Raw genomic sequence first — 26519 nt, forward strand, 5'->3', positions numbered from 1 at the left:
GCCCCGCGTGGCATTGAGGGAAATGTAGTCTGCGGCCCGCTGCGCCCTCGGACTCTCCCGGTCTATCCTGGGCACACCGTCCAGCTGTGTGTATTCCCGTCGATCCCCCCCTTTAATTCCTCGTTCCAAATACCATATGAGAGGAGTATTGCCTTTTGACCACATAAATGTGGGTTTTCTTGGAAAAAAAGCCGTTCGTGAAAAGATCAGCTAAAATGGGAGCAGAAAAATCTTCAGGCAAGCTAAAGTGAGTTTGAGAGCGAATAGAAAACAATACCGCGTGTTGTGGGGTGGTCTTCAAACACGGTTGAAAACTATATAAATACATATTATCTAATGAAGTGTATTCCTTAGGCATGCCTTATAGAGAACACAGCTACAACCGTAGGCAACCATAGGTCTGCTCCTTCAGCTCATCTTCAACTCCTATTTATTATACACCAATTAAACGGGGCTAATTGACTCCACCTATTCATTAGAGGAATGACTCAGTATCACCTGTCGCTCTCCTCAATTAACCTGAGCTGCCCCGCAGCGAACAGGTTTCCCGAGAAGCTGCGGCCCATCCTTGGAAGTGTTCAAGGCCAGGTTAGGCGGGGCTCGGAGAACGTGCTCTAGGAGCCCCTGACTGTGGCGGAGGGCGGAACAGAACGAGTCTTAACAAGCCCCTTCAACGCAAATGATCACGTGAACGAACACAGGGGTCACATGACTTCCGCCTCGGTAGCCATGGCGCCCGCCCCGCACTTCCGCCTCGGTAGCGATGGCAGCGGAGCTGCTTCCGCCCCGCTCACGCCCCTCCCAGGGGGTCACGTGGGCGGCGCGGCGCAGCACCCGGAAGCGGCGGCGGGCGGGTGCCCCCAGCTGGGCGCGCGGGGCGGGAGCGGGCGGCGGGAGAGCGGCGGCGGCCCCGGCGCTCCTGCTCCTGCTGCTCCTGGCCCTGCTCCTGGCCCGGGCCCTGCCAGCCGGTGAGCGCCCAGCTGTGATGGGAAAGGCGGGGGTCGTCGCTGTGGAGACGGGCCTGCCCCCGCTGTCAGTGCCCCGCAGCGAGGAGGGAGCTCTGAGGGGCCGGTGGGCGCTGAGGCGAGCGGGGCGGTCTCGGCTCCTTCGGGACTGTGTAGCCCTGGAAAGGCCGCGCCGGAGCGGACGGGGGATGTCTGGGGCTCTGCAGCGGGGTCGTTGCGAGCCCTGAGGGAGGGAAGGGAGAGGGTCGGGATGCGGCCCCGCAGGGAGCCCAGAGCCCTTGGGGCTCCGTTTCTTGGGGTCTCAGCCGGTGCTGCAGCGGGGAAAGCTCAGCTGGGGCTGTGGGCTTTTGTCCCCTTCTCCCTGCAAAGCTGTGGAACGAAAAGTGGTTGGGGAGGGGGAAGGAGCAGGGGCTGGGGGCGGTGAGCAGCGTGGGGCAACGTTGGAGGGAGCAGCGCTGGGGGAAAGGGGAAGGTGCTGCTGCCATATCCCGGTTACACATGAATCTTCTTTCTCATTGTCTTTTAAAATCAATAATGAATGGACTATGTCATTAGTGTAGTGGAATAACTCACAAGGAGACTATTACCAAGTGCTCTGAGTACATCCCTAGGTGATTCTTCCAGAGGAATTGTTTTAAGAGGTTAAAGTTCTTCAGGTTGTTTGGTTTTACTAAAAATGAAACTTGGGTGTTTAGAGACTGATCATGACCAGCATCAGGCTCTTTGTTGTCTCAATCCCTGTTGTGAGTTCATTACTTAAATGGTTCAGCTTCTCTGGGCAGGAAATCACATGTAGCTGTTGTTGATATGAGTATTTGTGTGTATAAATTTAGTGCTGTGTTTCTGTTGAAAGGAGAAAAAAAATCTCTTTCAATAAGAGGACATTCTCTAATCCAAGTTTGCTCGTGCCTGGAAAGAAAGGCAGCCCTTAGGAGTGGTGATCACAGATACTCCAGAAGAAAGCTGGTGGAAATCAGCCCAGGTGTTGGTGGCCAATGGCTCACTTCTGTGAGTGGTAATACATGAACTGGGAAGTTCACAATTTGGGCTTCAGGTGGACTCTAAACTCGCTGTGGTACCAGGCAAGGTACAGGGACAGCACAAAGTCCACCTGCATGGTACCTTTTTCTTACCTACTGTAATGACACTGCTCTGTGCTCCCAGCCCCCAGCAGTTAGATTAAGGGTGCTGAAAGACTGAGGTGGCACAAGTAGTGAGGTGATCACAGCAGGAGGAGGTTGCCCTCCCTCTCTGGCAACCAGAGTGAGCAGCAGGAGAAATCTCCCTCTCTGGCACCTCTGTGTCTGTGTGGGGCCCTGAGTGTGCCTTCTGCTTCTTGCCCTGCCAGTGTAACAGTCCAAGGTAATGTGAGTTTTAAGGCTTTTCCTGTCATTTGTCTGCCACAATTTTGTCACACTCATTTTCTAAGGAGCTTTTAGAAAGCCATTGATGTGTGGTTATGGAAAGGAATGAGTCTGAACCGTGGTTTCCTCTCTCCAATGACTGCAGTCCCCCAGCCCAGGAAAGCATCCTTGCACCTGCTCTGCTTTGCAGATTGTTGGAATAGGTATTTTTTACCCTTGCTGTAGTTTTACCTGCTGCCAGACTTTGATAGAGAGCAGAACAGTTGGTACAAGCACTGAAGTGAAGCCACACAAATTTGAAACAGCAGCCACAGACCTGAACATCCCACCTCAAACCTTTGGATATGGGAAGTGTAGCACGTGCTCTGTGAAAGGTGTGTGTTTGTCATGCAGTTTAGAAATTACTTTCCCTTTTAAAATGCAAATTTTCTGTACCTGGAAGATGGCAAATGAAGACTGAAAGATGAGGAAATTGTAACTAACTAATCCAGCTGTAACCCCATAAACTGGTTAAGCTGCCCACCAGCAGCTCCCCTGCAGGGACAAATGAATTGGAGTGACTCACAGAACACAAGGAGGTCTTATTTTATGAAGAATTAAGAAACAAAACCTACTGATTTAGACTTGGCAACTGTTAAGTAACAAGAGCAAAAGTTTCTTTGTTTTTCTATGCTTGGTGCTGTGTGTGAATGCATGAAAATAATCTCCCAAGGCAGCTGGCTTTCAGAGTGAAGCTATTGAATCTGCAAACTTCAGAAGTGTTTGATGCCATTTGTTGTATAAATGGAAGCTAATGGTCTCTTGCTGCTTAAAAAAAAACCCCAAACAGTTAAATCTTGTAGCTACCTCAGTGTTTATTACTAATTAATGGAGTATTATAAGATACTCATTATGTATGCATGGACATTGTGGCTGGGGAGTGAATTAGTGGCATTCCTGTGTGGACCCAACTCAGAATCAAATTTTTCTGTATTAATTGGTGTGCTTCAAGGATTTCTTCATTGGTAACTCCTGACAAGAGCCTGCTTCTATGTGGATAGAATTAAAATTTCAAGGATTTTCTGTAAATTAAGCCCCAGATCAGGTGATACTCCTGATGTGCTTTGGGACTTGTTTGGGTCAGTTATACTCAGATGGAAAAACGTGACCTGAATATTGAGTAGGGTCCATAAATAATGTCTGTGGTGTGAACTCCTGAGTGAATTGTATGAATATTTATTAGCTATAAACTTGGAGTGCCTTATCAATTGAAAAGAAACCAAGAACATGCTTTAGGTTTTGAAGCCACTTAGAGCCTGAAACACAATTGACTTTCTCTGCAGCTGTCACGGGGGAATGCTGCTACAGAAACATCATCGTTTCATAATTAGTTTGGTGCAGTAAGGCAGTCAGGTGACTGCCTCTTGAGAGAATAATTGCATGGTTTGATGAAAACTGAGCAAAAGTGAACTTGGTGTGAGTCAGAGGTAATGCCATCAACTGATAAGAGCAAATGACCCTGTACTGCTTTATTTACATAGCACAGCTTTCAAGAGCTGCCCATGGTGAAACTGTGGTATTGATTTTCCATTCTCTCTTTTTCAGGCTGACCCAAACTGAGTTTTTTCTGAACATCATGGGAGAGATTAAAGTCTCTCCTGACTATAACTGGTTCAGAAGCACAGTTCCTCTTAAAAAGGTATGTAAATCTTGTGAGTGAAATATCTCCCCTTGTTTTTTATGGGGAGAGGCTCAGTGTGGTTAATGCAGAGCAGTTGTGGCTGTGCTACTGAGCTGCTTTATCTCCTGAACTGTTGTCCCACATCATGTGAGTGCATGAAAGCACACCCTTCATCTTCACATGCTTCTTGGAGGTCACTCCTGTCTGTGGTGGGGAGCAGGGAACAGCAGCTGTGTGCCATGCCAGCAGTACCTGCCATCCTAGTGCCAGCCATGCCTGAGGAGGGGCTCCAAGGGAGTGCTGTGTGCTGGGCATCACGTGTGTGACCTCTCAGAGCTGCCTGTTTGCACTGCACTGAGCTGCCAGAGCCACCTCCACTGTTCCTGCCCATTGTCCTCAGGCCAAGGCAATGTCCTGTGCACCTTCCCATCAGTCAGGCTGCACACAGGGTCCTGAGAGTGGGGATATCCTTAACCACGGGGGAAAAACCCAGACAGTTTCTTCTGCTTAATCACACTGTCCAACCACTTTCTCATCTAGCTTGGATTTCCCCACATCCTTTCACTGAGCCACAGGAGAATGTTTGAGGTGTGCAGGGCTCCAGCTTCTGCTCTCTATGTGCTGGGTGGCAGAGGGCATGCAGGGCAGAATGTAACTCCTGACCCAGTGAAGGCCTTGTGTACCTTCTGCAGGTCAGGCTCGCTGGGGCTGTGGTTGGAGTGACCTGCAGCAGCCCAGACAGAGCCAGCCCTGCCTTTCCACCCTGCTGCTGCAAGCATGGCCCCTGCTGTGCCTGTGCAGGCTGAGCAGCAGTGTCCTGTCTAGCCTGAGGTGTGCTACAGTTTGATTTTGGGCTAAGCTGACTTGGGTGTGGTTCCTTTATCTGAGTGGCTGTGTGGGCTTGCAGAAGCCTTTAGGGAAGGGCTCTAGGATTCTCATTAATTTTTGTCAGTTTATGTCTTCTGTAGAGAAGAAAAGTGCATTGTTGTTGACCCCACGTGCTCTGTTGTTGCCTTCAGGCAGTGCCTCATTGGGTCACCAAAGCCAGGGGCCAGTATTTCAGCAGAAAGATGTGAGGGTGCTCTGAGGCTCTGCTTTGTGGGATGCAAGGTAGTGAGTGGAAGGAGCTGGAGGTTGTGGTTCCAAGGGAACGTGGTCCTGCTGCTGCTCAGTGCCAGCAGCCACTGCCTTCAGCTGCTGCCAGTGCTCAGGGTTTCATAACTGGGGACGTGTGTAAGCTGAAGCTGATGGTGACCTGGTGACCTTCAGACTTGGGAATGCCTTCCCCTCCTGAGTGCTTCTGTCTCCTCAAAAGGCAAATGATGCCACAGTGGTGGATGTAGGGTATGAAGAAATAAATGAGCTAGTCCTGGTTATTGAAGAAAGCATTAAAAAAAAAAACAATTTGAAAATGTAATTAATCTCTGAATCAGTCTTTGGGAATACATATGCCTGCATTGTTCTGCCAGAAGAGCAAAGCATGTGCAGTACAGAGGAGGGAGTGACCAGCCTTGTAATTGCTGTCAGATCAGCCTGGGGAAGCAGAGCCAGAGCAGTTTGTTGGAGAATGTGCTGAGATGTTTCTCCTCACAGGCACAGGAAATCCACAGCTCCATCCTCCTTCCTGCTCTGCTCAGATATAGGAAGTACAGCACAGAAAATAACATTTTTTAACTGAACCTCCTGCTTTGCCTGTGTGCCTCCATTTGCATACACCACTCGCTCTCTTATCTGAGTCTTTCCTAAAAGTTTTCATCAAGGGACGCCCTGGCCCTCCTAAAAAGTTCTGCTCTTTGTTTTGAGGCAGATTTTACCTTTTATGTGAACTGTAGCTGATCTTGATAGATCAAGCAGAACAAGAAAAAGGTTGGTGACCTCCCAAGTCAGGAGTTAACCACACTGCTGCCTACACAGCTCAGGAGCTGGAGTTAAACTGTCCAGCATGTGGCTAGAAATCAACCAGAGCAAGTGCTTAAACCATTGATTCACTGTCTGGGCTGGAGGAAAGAAATGTTATCTCTCAGTTCATGCCAAGACAGCTGAAGCTAACTTTGGTGTTGTCATTTCAAAGACTACAGTCTACCTTTGGAAATACTCCTAAAGGTAAACTTGGTAGTAGCCACCCTAAAAGGATCCAACATTGCTGATGTAATTACAGCTGAGGACAGCAAGGCCTGGAGCCCAAGGGTTGTGTGCAAGGAGCTGTTGTAGGGGGGATTGGGAGGGCTTTTGTACAAGGTTTATGTTTAAATGGTTTCAGTGGTCTGGAAGCTCTGGTATGCAATCTGTCTTTTTTCATAGAGACTTTAGAAAACAACATTATCATGTGATTCCTCACATGCTCCCAGAGCCTGAAATACTGGCTTTATTAGGAGCAGATTTGTTAGTCAAACAAATCTGATTTGTGATACACTGTTCTCTGACTGTTGAGAGGCTTAATTGCTAGGTTGGAAGAGCAAACTCTGCTTGTATATTACTGTTCAAAAAGCTATAAAATCTCAATACAGAGGAGATGTATCCTGGCTGCTTGACTCAGGCTTTCCCCAGAGATTTGTGCTTGTTGATCTGATACAAGATGCAGTTTCTGGTGGGCTGTGGAGTTGAAAGAACATCTGGAATATAGAAAGCAGTTTCTGGTAGAACAGGCCTTGTCAAAACAAGTCAAGCTTTGGTGGTGCTAGAAAAGAAGACCCAATACTTAACACTTCTGAAGGTACTAATTATGCTAGGACTTGTGGTACTGAATGAGGAGCTGCTCATTATAGCACCTTTTGTGTGAGTAATCTCCCTCAGCCAGCCGTGGGTCCTGAGCAATCCAGGTGCTCCTGAGATGCTGCCAGATGATGGAAGCATTTTCCCTGCAGGTCAGCCTTGCAGTGCTGCCCTGGGAGTTGAGTGTATCTCTGTTTCTGGCAGGCAGCTGTAAGTGTCTCAGATCAATAATTTGTGGTGATAGCTGCTTAATTCTGCAGGCCTGCATGGTTCCAGACCTGTAACATCTTCTGTCCATGGATGCAAATAGCAGAGGTTGTTTAAAAAGCTGTCCCTGGGGCAGTGCTGGCTCTTCCAGCCTCCAGCTGCTGCTCTTGATACCCTGAACTGCCCTCCTGGGTCTCTCCTGAGCATGGTGGCTCCTTTTCTGAGGTGCAGTTCATTATCCACTTATGTCACAGTGCACAAAATATTCTGTCTGATGGCCACAATTCTGTTCCAGCTGCATTTCAGTTAGAAAACAGCCTGAAAGCTATTGTGAAGAAGAGTAAAAGAAGATCCTGAGTATTATAACATTTAGTAAAAGCTGGAATTTTTTAGAAGCCATCCTGGAAGCTGGCTGAAGAACCTCACTTTTCTTGTGTTTCTTCTCCCCTCTGTGCCTCTCTTTCCAGATAATAGTAGATGATGATGACAGTAAAGTCTGGTCCCTGTATGATGCAGGACCAAGGAGCATTCGCTGCCCACTCATATTTCTCCCTCCTGTGAGTGGAACTGCAGATGTGTTTTTCCAGCAAATTCTGGCACTGACTGGATGGGGCTACAGAGTTATTGCTGTGAGTATTCTCAGCCCTGTGTCAAAGGTGGTGTACCTGTGCTTGTTGCTCTGATTAGAGGCTGGGTAATGAACTTCTTAGTTTTGACTTAGCACAAAGTTTTTTGGTGCATTCCCTAAGTTTACCCAAAACCTTGTGCTTGCACACTGTTGACCTCTTAGCTGACTTTTCTCCTTGTGTGTACTGGACACAAGTACTGCATCTTTGTTAGCCCTGAGGCAAACACGTGAGTTAGTTCAGGGTTTCCATGTTTTTCTTAAGGATGGTGGATAACATGGTTCTTAGACTATGTAATAGCTGCAGATGCTATTTCACTCCTTAAATTCTACCAGCCTGCACTTCTGGGGTTTCTCAGTTCCTGAGTTGAAGTGTTGATTTGAACAATATATTAAACAGCCTGGCTTTAGGAGTACTGCTGTCTTCTGCAGCAGTTGCTGATTTCTGTATCTGTTATACCATACAAAATCACTGAAAAACCTTTCCAGCCTCCTCTCCCACTGATCACAAACTGAGGCAATGTTGCACTTTCCCCAGCAAACTCTGCTCTGTGGTACTTTGTGTTTTTGTGCTACTGAGGGGGAGGTGTTGGCACCCTCAGGATCTGGGGACCTTGAAGAGGACACTTCATAACATGGGAGAGGCACAGTGTTGTCTTGAAACCTTAAATGTGAAAATTGATACAACTTCGAAGCAAATAGAGCTCAGCCAGTTTCTTCTAACTTTGTGTTATTTTAGTTGCAGTATCCAGTGTACTGGGATCACCTCGAGTTCTGTGATGGATTCAGGAAACTCTTAGACCACCTTCAGCTGGATAAAGTGAGTGCTCAGAGACAAGTGGACAAATTGTTGCAATAAAAACCTGATGTTTGAAACAGTCTCATTTAAGAGCCAGTGCAGAAAATAGGATACAAAAATACAGCCTATAAATAAAGAGGCTGTGTTGCATTTTCACATTTGAAACTAGTTTATTTTTGAAGGTGAATGCCCTTGGAAATTGTCATACTCAGCCTAAATTCAACTGCTATTCCAGGTCTATTAAATTGTGTGGGTTAACTTCACTTTTTGTGAGATCCTGCAGAAATTATCCTTCCTGACTCACATGGTACAGAACACCACAGTCAAGTCTCTTGGGCTGGGATAGCTATAGAGAACAAAGTGAAATATTTGGGTTTTTTCTTAGGCTTGAGGAACACAAAGAAATTGACACTGTGAGTCTGTGGGAAACGTTTCCTTTTGTTAGTATTTATCACATTTATATTGCACATAAAACCAGGAGATGAATGGAACAGTGATTCTTTCAAAAAATGGGTTATAAGGACAAGGTAAAATTGAATGACCTATTTTTGTAATGAAGCACTGTGCTTTAGAGGTCAGATTTCATCATCTATTTGTTTTGTTTTGTTGGTTTTTTTTCTTTTCCCTTGCATTAGGTTCACCTTTTTGGAGCTTCTCTGGGAGGCTTTCTGGCTCAAAAGTTTGCTGAATACACACACAAATCTCCCAGAGTCCAATCTCTGATCTTGTGTAATGCCTTTAGTGACACTTCTATTTTCAATCAGACATGGACAGCAAACAGGTAAAGAAGACAGACAAGCAAGCAGACTCATGGCATTAAGTTTTTTGCAATGAAATGTCACATCTATTAGTTGGGTATGTGTCTAACCTGATTCCAGCATGGGGGAGGGAGGTGTGGGATGGAATACTTGTGACTTTTAAAAGCACACCACAAGGAGAAGGGAAATGTTAACAATTCAGAGTGTGGAATTAGACAAATTGTTCTGTGATCCTCTGTGGATGTGTTAACACATTTAAGAAGTTTGCCTGTTGTTTAACAAAACCATTTAGAGCAAGAAGAGTATTGTTCATCATGCTTAAAGTATCCTTTTAACTAGAAGTTTCCTCAATTTGAAGTTAGAACACAAAGTCTGTGCAAGAAGAGAAAGCATTCACAGTATAGCATCATGATGTTGAGTCGTTGGTGCTTGAAGATATTGTTACATCTTATTTCTGTTTTAGCTTTTGGCTGATGCCTGCTTTTATGCTGAAAAAAATTGTCCTTGGGAATTTTGCATCTGGTCCTCTGGATCCTGAAATGGCCGATGGGATTGATTTCATGGTGGACAGGGTAGGTGGCTGTGCTCTGATGGCTGTGCTGTCTCTCTGTAATTACTGAGTGGGAGTTTGTAGATATTTCTGCTGCTTTCTTCATTCACTGACCCAGGAGGGACGAATGAGAAGTGGATCTTTAGCAGGTGTTGACTGTCACAGCCCCAGCAGTTTAACTGATTTACTGACCCTCTACCTTAGTTCTGTTTATTTGTGTCTATCAAGAGGAATTAAGGAACTGAGGTGGAAAAGGAGAAAATGCTGGGATAGATTTGTAGGCTGTGCTCTGGGACCAGGAACAACTCATGGAACGTGGTTTAGGCATTTTTTTCATGCAGAGTAATACTAAATTGGAATTCTCATCTTCATCTTTAAAACTATCTTCTCTTTGGCTGTATTGTTAATATTGCATTAACTTCCTGCAGTGAAATACGTTGTTAATCAGTGTTTCTCTCTACTGCAAGCTGGAGAGTCTGGGGCAGAGCGAGCTGGCCTCAAGACTCACCCTCAACTGCCAGAATTCCTATGTAGAACCTCACAAAATCCGAGACATCCCTGTAACCATTATGGATGTAAGTTCATCTCAATTTTTTAATTAAACACTATCTCCTTCCTTTGGCAGGTGGGACTGTCATATTCAGTTAGCAACTTAGCAAGCATTTGCAGCATGTAACTTCCTATTTAGGGAAGCCTTCTGCTGACTGGGCAACTTTTCTGTGCCGTGTTATGAACTAGATATTCTGTGCCAGAAGTTTCAGTATTACAGTATTGGCTTTCTAGCTGTCAGTGCCCAGGTTTGCTTGTTTTCTGTTCCATTAACACCATTCCACAAAGAAGCTGAGGGTCTCTTCTAGGAGCAGCATGCAACCAATCTGATATAACAAAATCTGAGGCTCAGAACTCACTGTGGGACGTGTTCCATAGGTGTTCGATCAAAGCGCGCTTTCAACGGAAGCAAAAGAAGAAATGTATAAGCTTTACCCTAATGCCAGGAGAGCTCACCTCAAAACAGGAGGCAACTTCCCCTACCTCTGCAGGAGTGCTGAGGTCAACCTGTACATTCAAGTGAGTTCCTGAATTCAATCTATGAATGTGTTTAGCCACAAGAACAGCAGAAGGAAGCTCCTGTTGAGCTTGCTTTTGTTTCTTAACTTCCCTGTGTGCTCTGTGCTGCTGATACCAAAGGGGCAGGGTTGGAAGCAGCTGTGTGCATGCTGGGCCAGCTTTGGGGGTTTTGTGTCTCTGAACTCTTGTTCTCCACAGCCATGGTTTCACCCTCACAAGTTGCTCAGAAGGAATTTTTCTATTTTACCAAGACACTGTGCTCCCACACCTGTTTGTGTATTTCCCATGTCCAACAGATCCATTTGCTGCAGTTCCACGGTACCAGGTACGCCGCCATCGATCCCTCCATGGTCAGTGCAGAAGAGCTGGAAGTCCAAAAGATCAGCCTTCACACCAGCACTGAGCAAGAAGAGCAGTAGGCTTGGGAATGCCAGTGAAACAGAGGCATTGGTTTGGTGGTCTTCCTGTGTACAATCAACTGCTCCCACTCTGCCTTTCCCCCTGTGTTAGCCGATTATCACTGTGTGATTCCAACAGGATCAACAGTCGCTGAACTACCCGTGGACAGCAACCTCCAGCAGTGTAATGGGATAGATCTGTTTCATTTTTAGTCTCTGGATTCAAGGAAGCATCTTTTGAAGACTACACTTTTAAAAATAAAGACATTTTTTCTACCAAAGTCTTCACTATATCATGTTCTTAAGCAGAACGGTATTTCTTTTTATATTTTTCACTCGGCTGTATATATATTACCACATGCAGATTCTGTACTTATAAGCTGACATATTTTTGTTGAATATTTGATTTAAAAGATGTCTACGTGTCAATGTTGCCCTCACTTATTTGCTTCATATATTGTGTTGTAAGTTAGTTTGTTTCTATTTGAAATAAAGCATTTGAATTTTTAACTTTCTTGCTGCTTAAAAATGGTTTTCAATAAAACTTCACTTTCAACAAGTGTCACTTGTTTTGACTGCAAGAAAACAGCAGCCTAGCTCACTGATGTCCTGGTTTGCTTCTACAAACACCTCTGAAAATGAAGAAAACCACCACCACCACCACCACTTGCTTGAATTCCTCTCAAGCTTTAACTATAAGGTTGTACTGGTTTAGCTCTTAGAAGGAATGCTGTAGTCGTTTTTTAATAAAGATGACAAGATATAACTTGCAACTTGAAAGGGTAAAATCTAGATTTATTGAAGTACAGACATTATTTTCCCCTTGAGATGCTGTAAAAAATAAATATGAAGGATTACATGACAAATGAAAACATGTTTCTAAAAGGTTAAACTCACCTATTTGGTTTATAAACATACATGTTTTATGTACATTTATAAATAGCATATGCTAATACTCTTCTCAAAATTTTGTGAAGAGTCAAAGCATTAAAGATCACAATCCCTCAGGTTCCAAAAGGACCAAAGAGTAGCTTTAATTTTGCTTAAGTTCTCTTATGGTGGGAATGTATGAACATGCCTAGGGCATGAGACACCCCCTACAAATAAGTAAAGAAGATTCCTGAAAACAAAATCTCTGCCCTCATTACCTTAAAAACTTGGCAATTGAAAATTTATATACAAAAATGTGCTGCAGACAAGCTACAGTAAAACTGTAGTATTTCCTGATGCAGTATGACAAGGCTTGCTCACCAAACTCATTACAGTACCCAGACCATTTGAAATTGCTAATAAAAATCTCCCTTCTGTGTAGAGAAAATGCTCATTTTTGACCATGAGCATTTGTTTCACCCTTGTCATTTCCTGTCCAGAAGGATGCAGCAGTGCCAGCAGTTTGTGACAAGAAGCCCTTAGGTTGGATCTGCCTTCTCTCAGCAGCAGAGAAGTGTTTCTCCTGTAGTTCTGAGACCAGCTGAGGATGCTACTGGTGTTACATTGCTGTGCACTTCCGTGGAGAGGTGGAGTCTGCATTTGCTTTTTTCCGGATACTTTCTGTAAGACAGAATGATCTGCTGCACAGAAAAATAAAGTCATGGCAGGATCTGTTCATCTATCAAACTTAAGAAAAAAGAGATTACATGTAATGGAAGCAAGGGGGCAGAGCAGGTGCTTTCAGCTCATGTGAGTTGGCTTCAGTAAAGTTTTCTTCTGTGTATGTTGTCTAAGCCCAGAACTTGAGTAAATTAATTAAAATAATGCTCAGTGTGCAAGGAAGACAAAAGTATTACCTGCTAAATCTCTCCTCCCAATCCCCACCAGGCCTTCATACAGTCCCTTGATTGGATTTTCTCCTGCAGTGATCACACCATGGAGCCAGATCAGCAACATTCTGTGGCCGTGTTCCCTGTAGCTTTTAGTGCCTGGCAGGATCAAACCACAGATGAAATCCCACACTCAGAGTGCATGGCCCTGACCAGAGCAGATTTCTGCCCTGGTGGGTTTGCACACCCCTCCCTCCTCTCTGTATTTTACTAGGAGGCTGTAAAGCATGGTTTTAACTCCTGGTTGTGATGTGACTGCTGGATTTGTGGGGAACTTTATGGAGTGCCTATTGCTGAGCTTGGGCTTGTTACACAGCCTTTCATGGCAATACAGTTTCTGCCTTCAGAGCACAGCTTGGACCCTTGCTCACATCATCCAAACTACAGAGTTCTTGCAACAGCCAAACTAGCAATGATCTGTTTCTGACCCTCAGATCCTGCTTCTGCTAATGTACTTCTTAAATTCTAAAGAGTTCACTCAAAAGATAGAAGTAAAACCAGCAAGTTTCTTCTGTTCTACAGAACAAGAATTGTAGCAAGAACTCACAGATCTGCCAAATGTCACATAAAGAGTGAGCAAAGAACCACTAATTCCCCTGCTTGCATGCTTTATTCCTAGACAAATTACAGTGTGTAGGCAACTCCACATTCAGTAAAACCAGAATTTTTAACCTAATCTTTTGGTTGCTTCAAATAAACCAACTGGTTTTCTTCATGCATTGTTCTAACTGCAGCTTTATCTCCTAGAAACAAAATCCAAAAAAAGAAAAGAAAATACCTGGGAAGCTTTTTTATACCTGTCCATTGTTGCTCAATGGCCCTAACATGGTCATCTGTGAATTTCCAGAAATGTGCCAGCTTCTTCCATTCCCCGGGTTTGAGGTACTTAGTGGCTAATCTCCACATGACTGAGCGAATGTGTTGTGTTTCCAGCCTGTGATCCTGCTTAAAGGTCAAGTGCTTTGCCACCCATGAGCCAGAGTCGCTGTTCAGGTTGTCCTGCAAAGCCAGAAGAGGAGGGTCAGTCAGGTGCTGCAGCAGTGCCTGTGGTCCTGCATCCTCCCATATCCTCAGCTCCGTGGTCCCTGCGTGTTCCTTTTGGCACAGCTCATTTTTTAATTCTCTTTATTCTCATTTCACTCTGGGAGGTTAAAATGCCGTTAATGGCCACTTCCTGTTGGATCATCATTTGCATTTCAACACTGCCTTTTGTCTGGGGTTTGGGGCAGAACCATTTAATTAAATCTCCTGCTTCCCTGCAACATCAGCTGGTGCTCACAGTGCTTACATGGCAGGCTGCAGAGGCTGCAGGACATTCCCTAGGGCTGCACGGGAAGCCAATGCAAGAGCCTGATACATTCAGCATGACTCCCGAAGCTGCACCTGAGCCACAGGCACATGCCCTCCTTTCCTTACTTTTCTTCTCCCTCTAGAGCTCTGCCATGGGAAGACAACGAAAATCTTAAGAACACACAAAGGATGTGACATTGGGCTGTACTTTCAGCTCACTCTACTCAGCTTGGTTTGGGCACAGGCTTGGGGTTCCAGAGGGGAGATTGGGGCTGAGAGACTGCACTCTGAGGGAGAAACTTTTTTGTTTGTATAACTCAAATAAGAGCTATCTCCTTTCACTGCTGAAAAACTCTCAAAATCCCATTTTGGTGACCTCAGGCCAAGTATTTTCCCGGTCAGTCCTTCAATTTCTCCTTCTGGGAAAATGAACTAATTCTATCCCTTTGGGAGCAGCTGTTAAATAATTTTTGGAAACCCCTATTCCCATCAGGGCTGCCTGGGATTTCTAACAACAGAGACCTTTTCAAATAAGGAAAGCCTTAAGCAGATGCTGTTGGCATGGTGAAGACTTCTGTTTTTCTTAAGTAAAAGGATGAAGATAGAGGTCTGGCTGTCAGGGGTTGTCCTGTATTTATTTTTCTTTGACAGCTGGTATGTGGAGTCTCAGTGGAGAGGAGAAAGAACAGGGGCTGTTGTGTAAGCTGCTCACCTTCTGCCATTTGTAAAATCGATCAGCTTTGATAATCATGTCCACCAAGATGATGTGATTGCCTCGGGCAGCAACATCCAGAGATGTTTTCCCTTGCTGAAATTAGAAAGGGAAAATGAGCTGGAAAAGACTTTGCACCTTAGGAGGTGTAATCTCCATGCCCACCCAGCATCTGCAACAGCAGACACATGGACTATTGAGAAATGCACCCAGCCAGAGCCTGTTCTCCACCTGTGAACACCTCAGATGTGAGCTGGTGTCGAGCTCCTGCATTTAGGGCATGGGGAGTGGCTTTCCAGACTCTGCAGCATCTCCTCTGTTGCTACAAGGGATCTGCCTGTTTTGCAGGAGCCACTGGAAAAGCTTCCTGCAACCCACCAACATGAGAGCAACCAAAAGAGGACCAACTCAGCTCTGCAGTCCAAAGTATTTTACAGCCTTTTGCACAGCAGGTTTGCTGACACATGAAACCAAAGTGATTTATCCAACCTCATTAACTTTATAGGCTCCAGATACACATGATTAGAAATGGTCTCCTAGGAGAAGCACAGGCTGATGGGACTATGGAAATGTGGCTATGTTCCTTTCATGAATATGATTTTGGATTGGGAAGGGGAAGATTTGTATTTCTAACTAAAATCAGAAGGCAGAAATGAAAGAGATTTAAAAGTTGCATGAAGGAAAGCAAGCCAGCCAGGCACCAGGCATAACAGGAAGAACAGTGATAGCTTCAGATGTGAGCAGAAACCCAATTTCATACAGAAAAGTGTGAATGTGTCCCCTGTGCTGAGTGTCACTGCAGTGCCACAGAGTGCTGAAAGGTGACAAACATTCACCACAGCTGAAGGCCAGTTCAGCCAGGTGACTTCAGGTCTGCACTTGCTCTAACCCACTGAAAATGGCAAACACTATTTTAATCACTGCCCAAGTCCCTCCAGCACCTTCTGGGCACACACTACCTTTTCAGGCCCCTTGAAATTTGTTCTGTTGATTTTATTAGCTGTCAAAAACCCCAGAACAGTGGCAGATCTTTACCAAACAGATTCTTTCAACCTTTTAGAACATGTGTGCTGCAATTTTTCAGGTATATCACTCATCATTATTTGAGGAAATCTTTGATATTACTGTTCATGATAGTACAAGTAGAAGGAACTAGAACAACTTTGAGAAGGAAAGTGCTGTTGACTGTGTTATCTATTTTCTACCTGTCTAAGAATCAGTCACTTCTTTACTGGAAAACACACCAAAATAACCTACTCAGCCATGTTTTAAGGGCTTATCCCTGGAAATATCCAAATTTTAATATGACTAACCTTCCTTGAAAAATTATGGAAAACATTAATAGAGACTATCTGTGTATATTTTCCCTCCATACTCCCACAGAACCTGTTTCACCCATGGAGACCTTTACCTTGTCTGTTAGCTTCAGATTAACTCCTGCAATGAGAATCATCTCAGCAATGTCCTGCCTGCCATGCTCTGCAGCGATGTGGAGTGAGGTCTGCTGCCTCTGCAGAAGGAGGGAGAAAGGACTGTGCTTCAGAGAAGGACAAGTGTGAGGCTGGAAGGACAGAACACTGCCAGGAGGAGCCTTGGGACTGCTTAATGGAAACCAGTAAAACTGAACATAAAATGTGTCAATTTTATGGTATCATCAGGAGAGAACATTGCTACAAGTATGAAGATTGACTGAAACAAGCTACACAAAGCCCCTCATTCAGAAAAAATTACAGTCTGGTGAGACAACCAGCCTACCTCCAGGCTTTCCTCCTATTCTCAGCCCTCCAAACATTTTGCAGAATATCTTCCATCTTGAAATTTCTCCTACCTACTTCCATCAAGGAGGAGAGAGCTCGACTATGCAGTGTTGCAGGGGACACAGCACAGCCCACATGTTAAATACCATTGATTAAATTAAATACCATCGACCATACTAAGCAATTACCTCACTTCAACACTTAGAATCATTTCACAGGTTTCACTTTCCTGAGCTGCATTTCCAGGTTCTCCACATTTTAAAGCACTCCTCTTTAATCCTGTCCCCAAGGTGATAAAATCTCCCATGAATCTGGTTCACATTTCAAACACAAGGAACAAGAGATGCAGTCTTACATTATCTGGAATGTCAAGGTCACACTCTGCACTGATGAAGAGCTTCACCATGGCTGGGTAGTTCTGCAGGACTGCAATGTGTGTTGCTGATGCATTTTGCTGTGGAAAGAAGATCCTGCACTTAGGGAGAGCTTAAGCTCATAGCACTGAAAGGACCACACTGTGCCCAGAATGTCCTGTTCTACCACAGCTGCCAGTCTGCACTGGGAGCTTACAGGGATACTGCAGCACTGGTCCTTCCAGAGCTGCTTAGTGCTCTTGAGCAGCTTCACAAACTGATTCTATCTTTTCTAAGTGGCGAGAGAATTGAGAGTGACTCACATGATTGAGAGCGTCCGTGTGGATTCCTGCATCCATGAGGATCCTGGCTATCTCCTCATAGCCATGCAGTGCTGCATAATGAAGACAGTTCATCTTTTTCTGAGAGGCAGGTCAGAAGAGAGGAGTGTTACTCAGGGATTCTTCCCAGAGGCTGCAGTTGTTACAGACTACCCACCAAGAGCTCCCTCCTCCCTCCTGCAAAAGTCCTATGGCCCAGCACTGACAAATTCAAGGAGATGGTCTGCCCAAACCAGTCCCAGGGAGCTTCACCTGCCTCTTTGTACAAAACCACATTTACCTTCCTCTAAAGTCCCTGTGCTACTCCTGAATGCAGGGCTCTCTCTGTAATGGGTGACCTGGGAAGCCACAGGTCTGGACACAAACCCACAAAGTAGGGTTTGGGGATGGAATCGCCTCCATGGAGCTAACCTGGGTTTGGGCATTGACATCAGCACCTGCTTCCACGAGCAGCTTCACACAGAGGCTGTGTCCCCCCTCAGTAGCCAGGTGCAGAGCCGTGAGTCCTTCCTGCACAAGGCAAGAAAGGACACAAGCAGCATTTCTGTAGACAAGGCTGAGACAGAGCAGTGGAGCAAGTCAGACTCTACCCCATCTTCTGAATCCATGACATGCTACAGTACCAATTCTGAGGGCCAGAGATCTCCAGTCGATTGTTACAAAAATAGAGGACACAATTATCTGCCCTGGACATACCAGAGTACTGCTCTGTCCTGAATGTCACTGGCTGTGGGCCACAAGACAGACATTGTGTTCACCATCTTTCCTCCCCTCCAGCCCATCAATAAACCAAAAAGGATTTCACATGGACAGAGAAGACAAATCATTTTCCTGGAATAACCCAGAGACAGAACTGGAAACCCGTGACCCTCTATCACTGGCTTTCCCTTCTGAGGGTTGCAGCTCATTTCATTACAAGAAAACAGAAGCAAGCAAGCAGAATTCCTAAGTGATTTAATCTGGGTTTATTATTGCTCTTTGCACAAAGGGCAGCTCATGTGGGGGTAGACAAATGATGCCAGTAATCACAGAAGGTGGGTCCCCCTTTCCTTCAGATCTTAATCACCATCAAATACACTATTCAAAGACAGTAACCAAATAAGACTAAAAAAAAATGCTGATAATCTTAATTGGGAGTGCGCCCTGGAATAAATAACAGTGGTACTAAGCCAATATTTGCTATCTAAGTCATTAACTGTGTTCCAGCCACATAATTTTCCAGAGCGGATCTGTCAAAAGAGGGATCTCAAACAGCAGGTCCATATGTTCAGTGACTAAGTCAATACTTCAAAGCACGATGAAGTTTAGTTAAAGCACACTCAATAACCATTTAGGCACTTGAATGTACAAGGGTCAGGGAGAGAAAGGGAGATTAAATGGAGTGATAAGGTAGGTGAGCAGATACAGCAGGAAGAGAAGGCAACACTTTAGAGCCGGAAATTGGTCCAAGACGGATGTCGCCTTTCACTGACACTCTGCAAGTGTGACCTGCCTTTACCCACACAGGCTTTAGATAAAATCAGCTATTTTCTAGACCTCTCCTGTCAATACTGGCTTTTCGGCCTAATGACTGTGGCAGGAGAATGTTTCTAGGGAGGAAAAGGGCAAAACTGATGTGGTTTTGATTTAATTTAAGTGTACTTACTGAATTTTTTTCATCAAGGTCCACTCCGACATCTATAATCTTCTCCAGCACAGAGAGGTGTCCGTTTTTAGCAGCTAAATGCAATGCTGTATTTTCTTCCTGAAAGTAAACATTACTTTATAAACATATGTCTCACAGGACTGAGTGTTCATACACCACAATCTTGCACAGAGTATATCCAGTGTGGCTGAAAAAGAGGTTGTTACCAGTAGCACGAATATAAGGCAATCTTCCTCCAGTTACAGCAGTGAGGGAAGAACCTCTCCTACCTTAAACTGGATATGGTCCACTAGACTTGCTGTGTATCCTGCCTAAAAAGCCCTGGAGAGAAATCATGAACTGGAGAGAAATCATAAGCAAGAAAACAGCTTGAAGTGGATAGGGAAGAAAAGCCCTGACACACCACAGCCATAGTAACGACTGTGGACAACTTGCCTGCCTGAGCCTCATTTGGTATTTTGTTCCCTGGTTTTCACAGCCCCTAATCCTTGGACTTCACCTCCCCTGCATGTGGTTTTGTGCCCCTACCTTGTCTTTGGCACTGTGAGAACAACCCAGACAAATGAGGAACTCCACCACCTCCCGCTGCCCGTACTCTGCGGCCAGGTGAAACGCTGTCCTGTCCATCTTTGAAAGGAAACAGAAACACAGTCCAAAAGGCTCAGAAAGCACAAGATCACATCTTCACAAAAAGCTTGACCAGAGCCAGAATCCCCATCATCCCTTAGCTCACTCTGCAGGAAGACTTTTGGGAGTAGCATCTGACTCTGATTCTCTTCCCAAGAACTCAGCAGAGGAAGACCAGACTTCATAAACAAAGCTGTGAAAAGCCTTCCTACCTTGTCTGTCTCATCCACACACACATCTTCCAAGTTCTCCATGATGAACTCCATGACCTGGATGTGTCCCCTCTGAGCTGCACAGTGAAGCAGGTTCCTGCCATTCTGGAGATGAGACAAAGGACTGCTCATTCAACAAATCCAAGACTGGGACAATCAGTCTCTGACAACCTGCTGCTGTTAGCAAAGGCCCACTTCATCCCTCCCTGCATCTCTGGGGCTAAACTTCCTTGTGCTGCAAGACAGCAAGTTATGACTGAAATATTAATACCCCTTTTCCCAGACAAGATCTGGTTTAGAATACAAGGACTGCTGATTCACTAAACCCATTTCCCATTTCTGTAACATCTTCCACATCAGCACTGCACAAACATGAGATGAGGAAGCTATGTGCATCTCTAGAGCTCCAGGGATGCTTCAGGAATAAGTCAGAGTGCAGATGGCAGTCCCCAGAGCAGATGCTGTCACACACAACTGAGATCACAGGTAAGCCTCTCTGTCCCCCAACACTGAATAGAGCCAAGTGATGGATCCACACAGGGAGACCCTCACCCTATTGACACGGTTAATCTTGGCCCCAGCATTGACAAGGACCTGCAGGACACGGAGATGGCCAAACCAGGCAGACAGGAGAAGAGCATTCATTCCAAACTGGGTGTAAAAGATGAAAGATATAGTTAAACTGCAGTCACCACCATCCACGCCTTGGAGGGAAACTGTCCTCTTAGCTTAATGAAGTTTTCCAAATCTATTTGTTTTTCACTGGTATATTTTTAGTTGCACTTTCTCCAGTTATTATTATTCCTGTCACACATATTCACAGCAACTGAGCAGAGACCTGCTTCTTGGCAGCTACTACCTTTTTAATGGTGTGTATTAGCCTGGCTGTATGGGGGAGGGAAAACTTGTTGACTGTCACTGTTATCCCACAAACCCCATCAACAAAATCAGAAGCCAAGCATCCCCATGCTCTGTGGAAAACTTCACAGATTCTACCAGCCTATTCCAAGTCCACTGTGCATGCAAGGAAAAAGGCCAAAATACAGAGCACAGACACATGTGCCAACAAGGCTTGCTGCAGCCCCTTGCTCAGCAGGTGCAGCGTGCCACCCTGTGCCACCCACCCAGGGCTAAGGTGCAGTCTGTAACTGCTTGCCTAGCACCCAGTCCCCAGCACCAAACACATCTGCAGCACATGCAAGGAGAGTGGCCTTTGTACACTGTCTTCATCATCCACAGGGACGTCGTGCTCCAGCAGCAGCCGCACAGCATCCACGCTCCCGGCCCCCGCAGCCCAGTGCAGGGCACTCCGCTCTGCCTGCCAGGGAAGCACAGAGGCAGGGAAGGCTGATGGAGGCACAGTGTGTGTACCCAACAGCCTTTCTGAAAGCCAAAGTATCCTTGGCCATCTGTGGAGCCAGAATTTCTCACACTGTGCAGAGTTTTCTTTGGACGCAGCGCTCTGTCTCTGCTCTCCTGTCAGGCAGACAGGTTTTAGTCACCTTCTACTCAGGAACTGCAGTTCTGGACTATAAGGACAGCACAAAGTGAAGAACATTGCTGACCATAAATGGGCAGACTGAAATACTAGGGATGGCTGCAATCCTGTATTTAATGAGGAAAGATCTGCACTAGAAACAGTTTTTCCCACAGCCTTGCTGCACAGAGATAGCAAAATCAAAGCATTTCATGGAATCATGTCTATCTGACACTTGCAGCTTTCCAGTGTGGCCAGAATGATAGTGCTGAGGGTCTCAGTGTGTAGTGAAAACTCCTTGGTTGCCACAGGCCCTATTTAGCACTGGGTGTTGTATTTTAAAGCTTTGACAAATTAAGCAGTTAATGAGAAGAGTAGCCTTAAGGAGCTGCACGAAACACGCCCTCAGCACTTCCTGCAGCTTGAAGGTGGAAAAACCCAGGACTTACATTGTTTTTGGCTTTGATATCAACTCCTCTGCTGATGAGTTCCTCCATCCTGGCTGTATCATTTCGCTTCGCCGCATCGTGGAACTCCTTCTCTGACTGAAGCACTGCAGCAAAGCAGAAGAGTGAACATTAAAACAGTTCTGGCAAGGAGCATGGAGCAGCATGCCCCAACAAACCTCCTCTTCACCTCACTGGCCCCTGTGGCTTCAGGGAAGGATGACTGCAGAAAGACTCTTCCAGCAAGAATCCCAGCCCCAGAGGTGTCGGCATGTTTGTTGGATTTATATTCTGCCACTGTCTCTCCTTCCTTGACTATCCCTGTGCCACAACAGTGCTCTTCCAGTCCACTTACCTTCTAATTCAGTGTCTTTCTTTGCATGGATTTGCTCCAGCTGTAAAACCTTTTGATCCATGAGATCCACTTCCTCTGGGCACCCTCTGAGGCTCAGAGTCAGTGTGAAGGCTCTGAGATGACACAGACCCTTTCCTCCACCCTTCCACCTACATCCCACTGCTCTACACGGAGGCCTTTACACATGGTCCCCCTCCAGGCAACCTGAACCAGCCAAGCAGCACAAAACTGCCAGCCTGGCCTGTGATTAGTGTTGCATCTGTTAATAAACCATGGCAGTTCTACACATAATTCACCATGACTGGCAATATTTGTCCTGCACAGTTAGGCACAATTTAAGAGTGTTTACTCTCCATGCTGGGCCTTGCCCCAGCAATCTTCTCCTCGATCGAATAAACCTTCCTGCCAAGAAACAAGAGCAAGGCTGTGCCTGCCACAGCCCAACAGGGAGGCTCTGAAGGCTTTTGGCAAGGCTGGTGCCAGAGTTTGTTGGACTCAGGCGCTGTCCTAGTGCTTTTGGGGAATTCTTTCAAGAAGTGCTTGAGTGACATTGGCCTGTCACATCCCACTGGAGAGCTGCCCGAGGCTTTGCTCTCTTCTACACTTCTGCAGAGTCCAGGCTGCAGTTTGAGGGGCTCAATGCAACTTCAGTTTGTTCCAACACATCAACTGCATAGTAACCACATGCCACACAAAAGGCATCAAAACATATTACTGTTCCCATTCCACCACACTGAGGGAGACAAACAGGAGACTCGCTGCCTAAATAGCACTATTAATCTCTTTGGAGGGCACAGAAGAAACGCATCCCTACCATGGACTCTTAGAACAACAGAGGTATAATCTCATCCTTCAGTTTCCATTCCCCTTGCCTTCAAACAATCAATCAAAAAACTTTAGCTCAAAAAACCCACAAGCAACACAAATTTTAATGCCAGACAGGATCATCCAATAGTGTGTTTATCCACTTAACACCAGACATGGTCATCTGAGAATGTGTATTCAAGAGTGCTAGACCTGCTGCTACAAAGAAGGCAGTAGGATTTGGACACTGATTTCTCCAAGAAACAGGATTTCCTACACTGGACATTAAGACTCTCTTATCACCTTGTCAGTTGTGTTAACAGGATTGCATTCCACCCTGCATGGACTCTTCATTTGAGAGGAAATATCAGTAGAACTTGTGAAAAACACATTGAGTTTTTGTTAATTATTAACACCAATGGCTACACACATACCATCTCCTCGTACATACTTATCTCCCTTCAGTAGAGTAAATCCTGTGCTTCAATTAAGAAAATGCTGCTGACCCTGCTCTCCAGGTGGCAGAAACATGTTCTTACATTTTATGGGCACACAAAATTTATTGTCAGACATCATTTTCAAGAGATGTCAAACCACCTTAGTTATACCTTGCACTACCTGTGAAGATGCAGTAACAAATCTGACATCATTAAGCTGTAGAAACAGCAATTTATTTATTTTCAGTAACACACGAGTAACAACTTGATGGTCTGAATTTCCTATTTAAGATCCACAGTGGCTCTGTAAATGTAAATGGCATTCCCATCATGGCATGTACCTGTCCAACAGCAACATTTCAGTGGATATTTAGCAGTTTTCCTTCTCTTTCAAGTTCGGATCCCAGGGTACTTCATAGCTCACTGAATAGGAACTCAGTTATCACAAACAGCGTAGAAAACATTTAAAATTATTTACCCTCAGTGCAATGCACCAACTCACAGGCAGTTTATTATGCAAGGGATATAGAAGAGCAACAAAAGAGGAGAAAGACATGCAAAGAAATGTGCAAACCCCATCCACCGGGCTCTACCTGGGGCTGCAGGACACAAAGACAACATGGGATGGGGACGGAGCGACCAAAAGGGCCAAAACCCCCAAGGGCAGGATCCCAGCGGTGCAGGATGCTTTGGGGCAAGATTCACGGGTAGGTTTACCCACCTGCTTTGATTCCGAGTGCATTTTCAGGCGTCCCGTTATTTTTTTAGGGCATCCCGGCTGTGCCCCTCAGCCCCGCCGGCTCCCTCCCGCCCCCGCCACACGACTCTGCCCTCCCGGCGCGGTGCCCCCGCCCCGCTGGGGCGGCCCCCGCTCGGCCCCACTCACGGGTGTCGCCTTCCGACGCCAAGTCGTCCCCCATGTCGCGACACAGCGGCCCCGCCGCCGCCGCCCCAGGGCGGGCTGAGGCGCGTCCCCGCCGCCCCAGGGCGGGCTGAGGAGCTTCCCCGCCTCCTCGCAGGCCACCTCGCCGCCGCCGAGCTGCTCTTTTGCTGCTCTTTAAAGCAAAATATCATAAAACAAACCCCTTTCCCGGCATTTTCGGCCGTTTGGGAAGCACTTAAGCGGGGACATTATGCTGCCGCCATTTCGGCCAGGTGCCGCCTTTCACCTCAGCGCGGCTCTGCGGAGTGCTGCTGCTTCGAGGTGGTGGGTGGTTTAATTAAAAAATTATTTAATTCTGTTTCCAGAGCAATTGGGTAGGAGAGGGATTTCTGATCAGTAGGATATATGGAGGGCGGGTTTTTTTATTTTTTGTTTCCGCCTGAAAGCAGGGTTCAGGGGTTGATGTTTCACGGGAATGAAGTGCTCTTGTTACCTCACGTCCTTCAGCAGGCGCAGGAGGAGGCCAAAAGGCTTTTCCCTCAGAGTTTTGGTGAATTCTCCAGTTTCAGCATCTGGGCTGGTTTTATCTTTTATTTTGTTCTCCATTTTGATAGTATGATAAGGAAGAAACCAGGATGAGCTGAGGTTGGGGGGATAACCAGATCTGTTTCTGTGTGTCCCCCGCAGTACTCCTGCCCTGTAACACTGCTTCCATCTCTGGGGGTCTCCAGCGTAAGAAGGACATGGAGCAGCTGGAGTGAGTCCAGAGGAGGCCACAGAAATTCTGCAAGGGTTGGAGCACCTCTGCTCTGGAGCCAGAACAGGAGAGCTGGGGGTGTTCAGCTGGAGAAGAGACAGCTCCAGGGAGACTTTATATGAAACCCCATCTCTGGAAGTGTCCAGGGCCAGGTTGGACAGGGCTTGGAGCACCCTGAGATAGTGGAAGGTGTCCCTGCCCGTGGAAGGTGGTGGAAACGGAATGTCCTTAAGGTCCCTTCCAGCCCAGACAATTCTGATTCTTTGCTGCTGGTCTCAGGATAGGAGAGGTGACATCAGGTTTGTATCCCAGCCCCTAAACCATGCTGGCCCACAGATGTGGTCCTTGTCAGGACTCCCTGGAGAAGTCCCCCTGGAGAAGGATCCCTCTCTGTACTGATTTTGGCTGTGAGCTCACTCTGATGCCTGTCACCACATGAGGGTGCCAGTGCTGTTCACCTGCCACGGCTTCCTGCTCTAGCAATAAAGTCCAGGGTGCAGATGGGGCTGTTCCCTGGGCTTGGGACAATTTTGGGGTACATCCCGATCTCGGGGACCCATGTGTGAGTTCGTGCTGCTGTTGTGAGAAAGCGTGGGGCTTTTGGTGTGTTGGGAGATGAGGAGAGGCAGGCGATGTCCTGGGAGTATGCAGACAAGAGGAGTCTGCTTCTCCAAACGTCCCTCCGTCCTCACAGCTGCACCAGAGCTGTCTTCAGGGCAGGGACATGGTGGTTTCCGCTTCATTGAAACCCATCACCGAGGGGTTCAATAGCCAAATGCTTGCTGATGCTGTTGGACCACTACGGCTTGGCCTGCCCAGCTGTGAAATGGGGAGGTGGACCCTAAGCTCTTGAGCAAATACAGAATGCGTTGGGGGTTATGGATGGCTGCTTCTCTCAGAGATTTGAATTTGTGTTTTGTTTGGCTTTTATTTAAACTGAAGTTAAAAAAAAAAAAAAGATACTCTTTCTGGTAGGAAAAGTGAACATAAGGTCTGTCTGGATAAAGGGGAAGGGCTTTTTTCGCACAATAGCTTAGCGGGTAGAGCATCCTCCCCGAGGAAAGGGGAAAGCTGGGCTTGATCCTTGTTTTTGCCAGAGGGGAGATGCAAACCTCGGGCCACACAAGACCCCAGAGAGCACCGTAAACAACAGGCTGCAAGCATGTCTGGTGCGGAGAGTTGTTCTTGCTCTTTCCTGTTATTTTAAATAATTAATGATTTGATGGAGCAGGGAGTGGAGAAGGCAGGTGTCCCGTCTCCCTGGAGAGCAGTCTGTGCACCCGGCAAGACGGAGTCTTGCTCTTTCTCGATGAATATTTAAGCGTCTTCAGACAAGCTGGAACGGCGCCAGCAGGAATGACTGAGAAGGGCTGAGCCCTTCCCACTGGGTATCCTAGTGCCTGGGGGCTGGGGAAACAGCCCTGAATAGGGCAGGGAATAATCCCCGCTTGCATGGACTGTGGAGGTACTGTGCATCCCAGCCTTAGGTAGGACCTC

The 26519-nt window shown here is 46.3% G+C and overlaps 2 protein-coding genes across 8 annotated transcripts; one reads left to right on the forward strand and one right to left on the reverse strand.

The window, feature by feature from the left end:
* The first annotated feature begins 807 nt into the window (after positions 1-807).
* Positions 808-11616, forward strand: SPG21 (SPG21 abhydrolase domain containing, maspardin). 3 transcript variants are annotated; one of them, XM_079317663.1, is made up of 10 exons: positions 821-968; positions 2555-2703; positions 3914-4007; positions 7376-7537; positions 8273-8353; positions 8968-9113; positions 9554-9662; positions 10108-10215; positions 10568-10708; positions 11005-11616. In XM_079317663.1, exons 3-10 carry the CDS (start codon positions 3945-3947, stop codon positions 11125-11127), a joined length of 933 nt encoding a protein of 310 aa, XP_079173789.1. In that variant the 5' UTR covers positions 821-968; positions 2555-2703; positions 3914-3944; the 3' UTR covers positions 11128-11616. The 3 variants fall into 3 exon arrangements, with proteins under 3 accessions (XP_079173787.1, XP_079173789.1, XP_079173788.1); XM_079317661.1 differs by lacking the exon at positions 2555-2703 and having other exon boundaries at positions 808-968; XM_079317662.1 differs by lacking the exons at positions 821-968; positions 2555-2703 and adding an exon at positions 2309-2327.
* A 264-nt stretch (positions 11617-11880) lies between these two features.
* On the reverse strand, positions 11881-24573 carry ANKDD1A (ankyrin repeat and death domain containing 1A). Of its 5 annotated transcripts, none has more exons than XM_079317657.1 (15): positions 24269-24573; positions 21790-21893; positions 21083-21181; positions 20416-20514; positions 19864-19968; positions 19553-19651; positions 19025-19123; positions 17791-17889; positions 17362-17460; positions 17041-17139; positions 16340-16438; positions 14929-15024; positions 13724-13925; positions 12894-13025; positions 11881-12657 (listed from the first exon to the last, which is right to left on the reverse strand). In XM_079317657.1, the coding sequence occupies exons 1-15, from the start codon at positions 24300-24302 to the stop codon at positions 12596-12598; spliced, it is 1527 nt and encodes a 508-aa protein (XP_079173783.1). In that variant the 5' UTR covers positions 24303-24573; the 3' UTR covers positions 11881-12595. The 5 variants fall into 5 exon arrangements, with proteins under 5 accessions (XP_079173783.1, XP_079173782.1, XP_079173786.1 ...); XM_079317656.1 differs by having other exon boundaries at positions 21041-21181; positions 24269-24454; XM_079317660.1 differs by having other exon boundaries at positions 20988-21181; positions 24269-24318.
* Positions 24574-26519: the final 1946 nt, after the last annotated feature.

The sequence above is a fragment of the Erithacus rubecula genome (assembly GCF_903797595.1).
Source record: "Erithacus rubecula genome assembly, chromosome: 14".
Taxonomy (NCBI): domain Eukaryota; kingdom Metazoa; phylum Chordata; class Aves; order Passeriformes; family Muscicapidae; genus Erithacus; species Erithacus rubecula.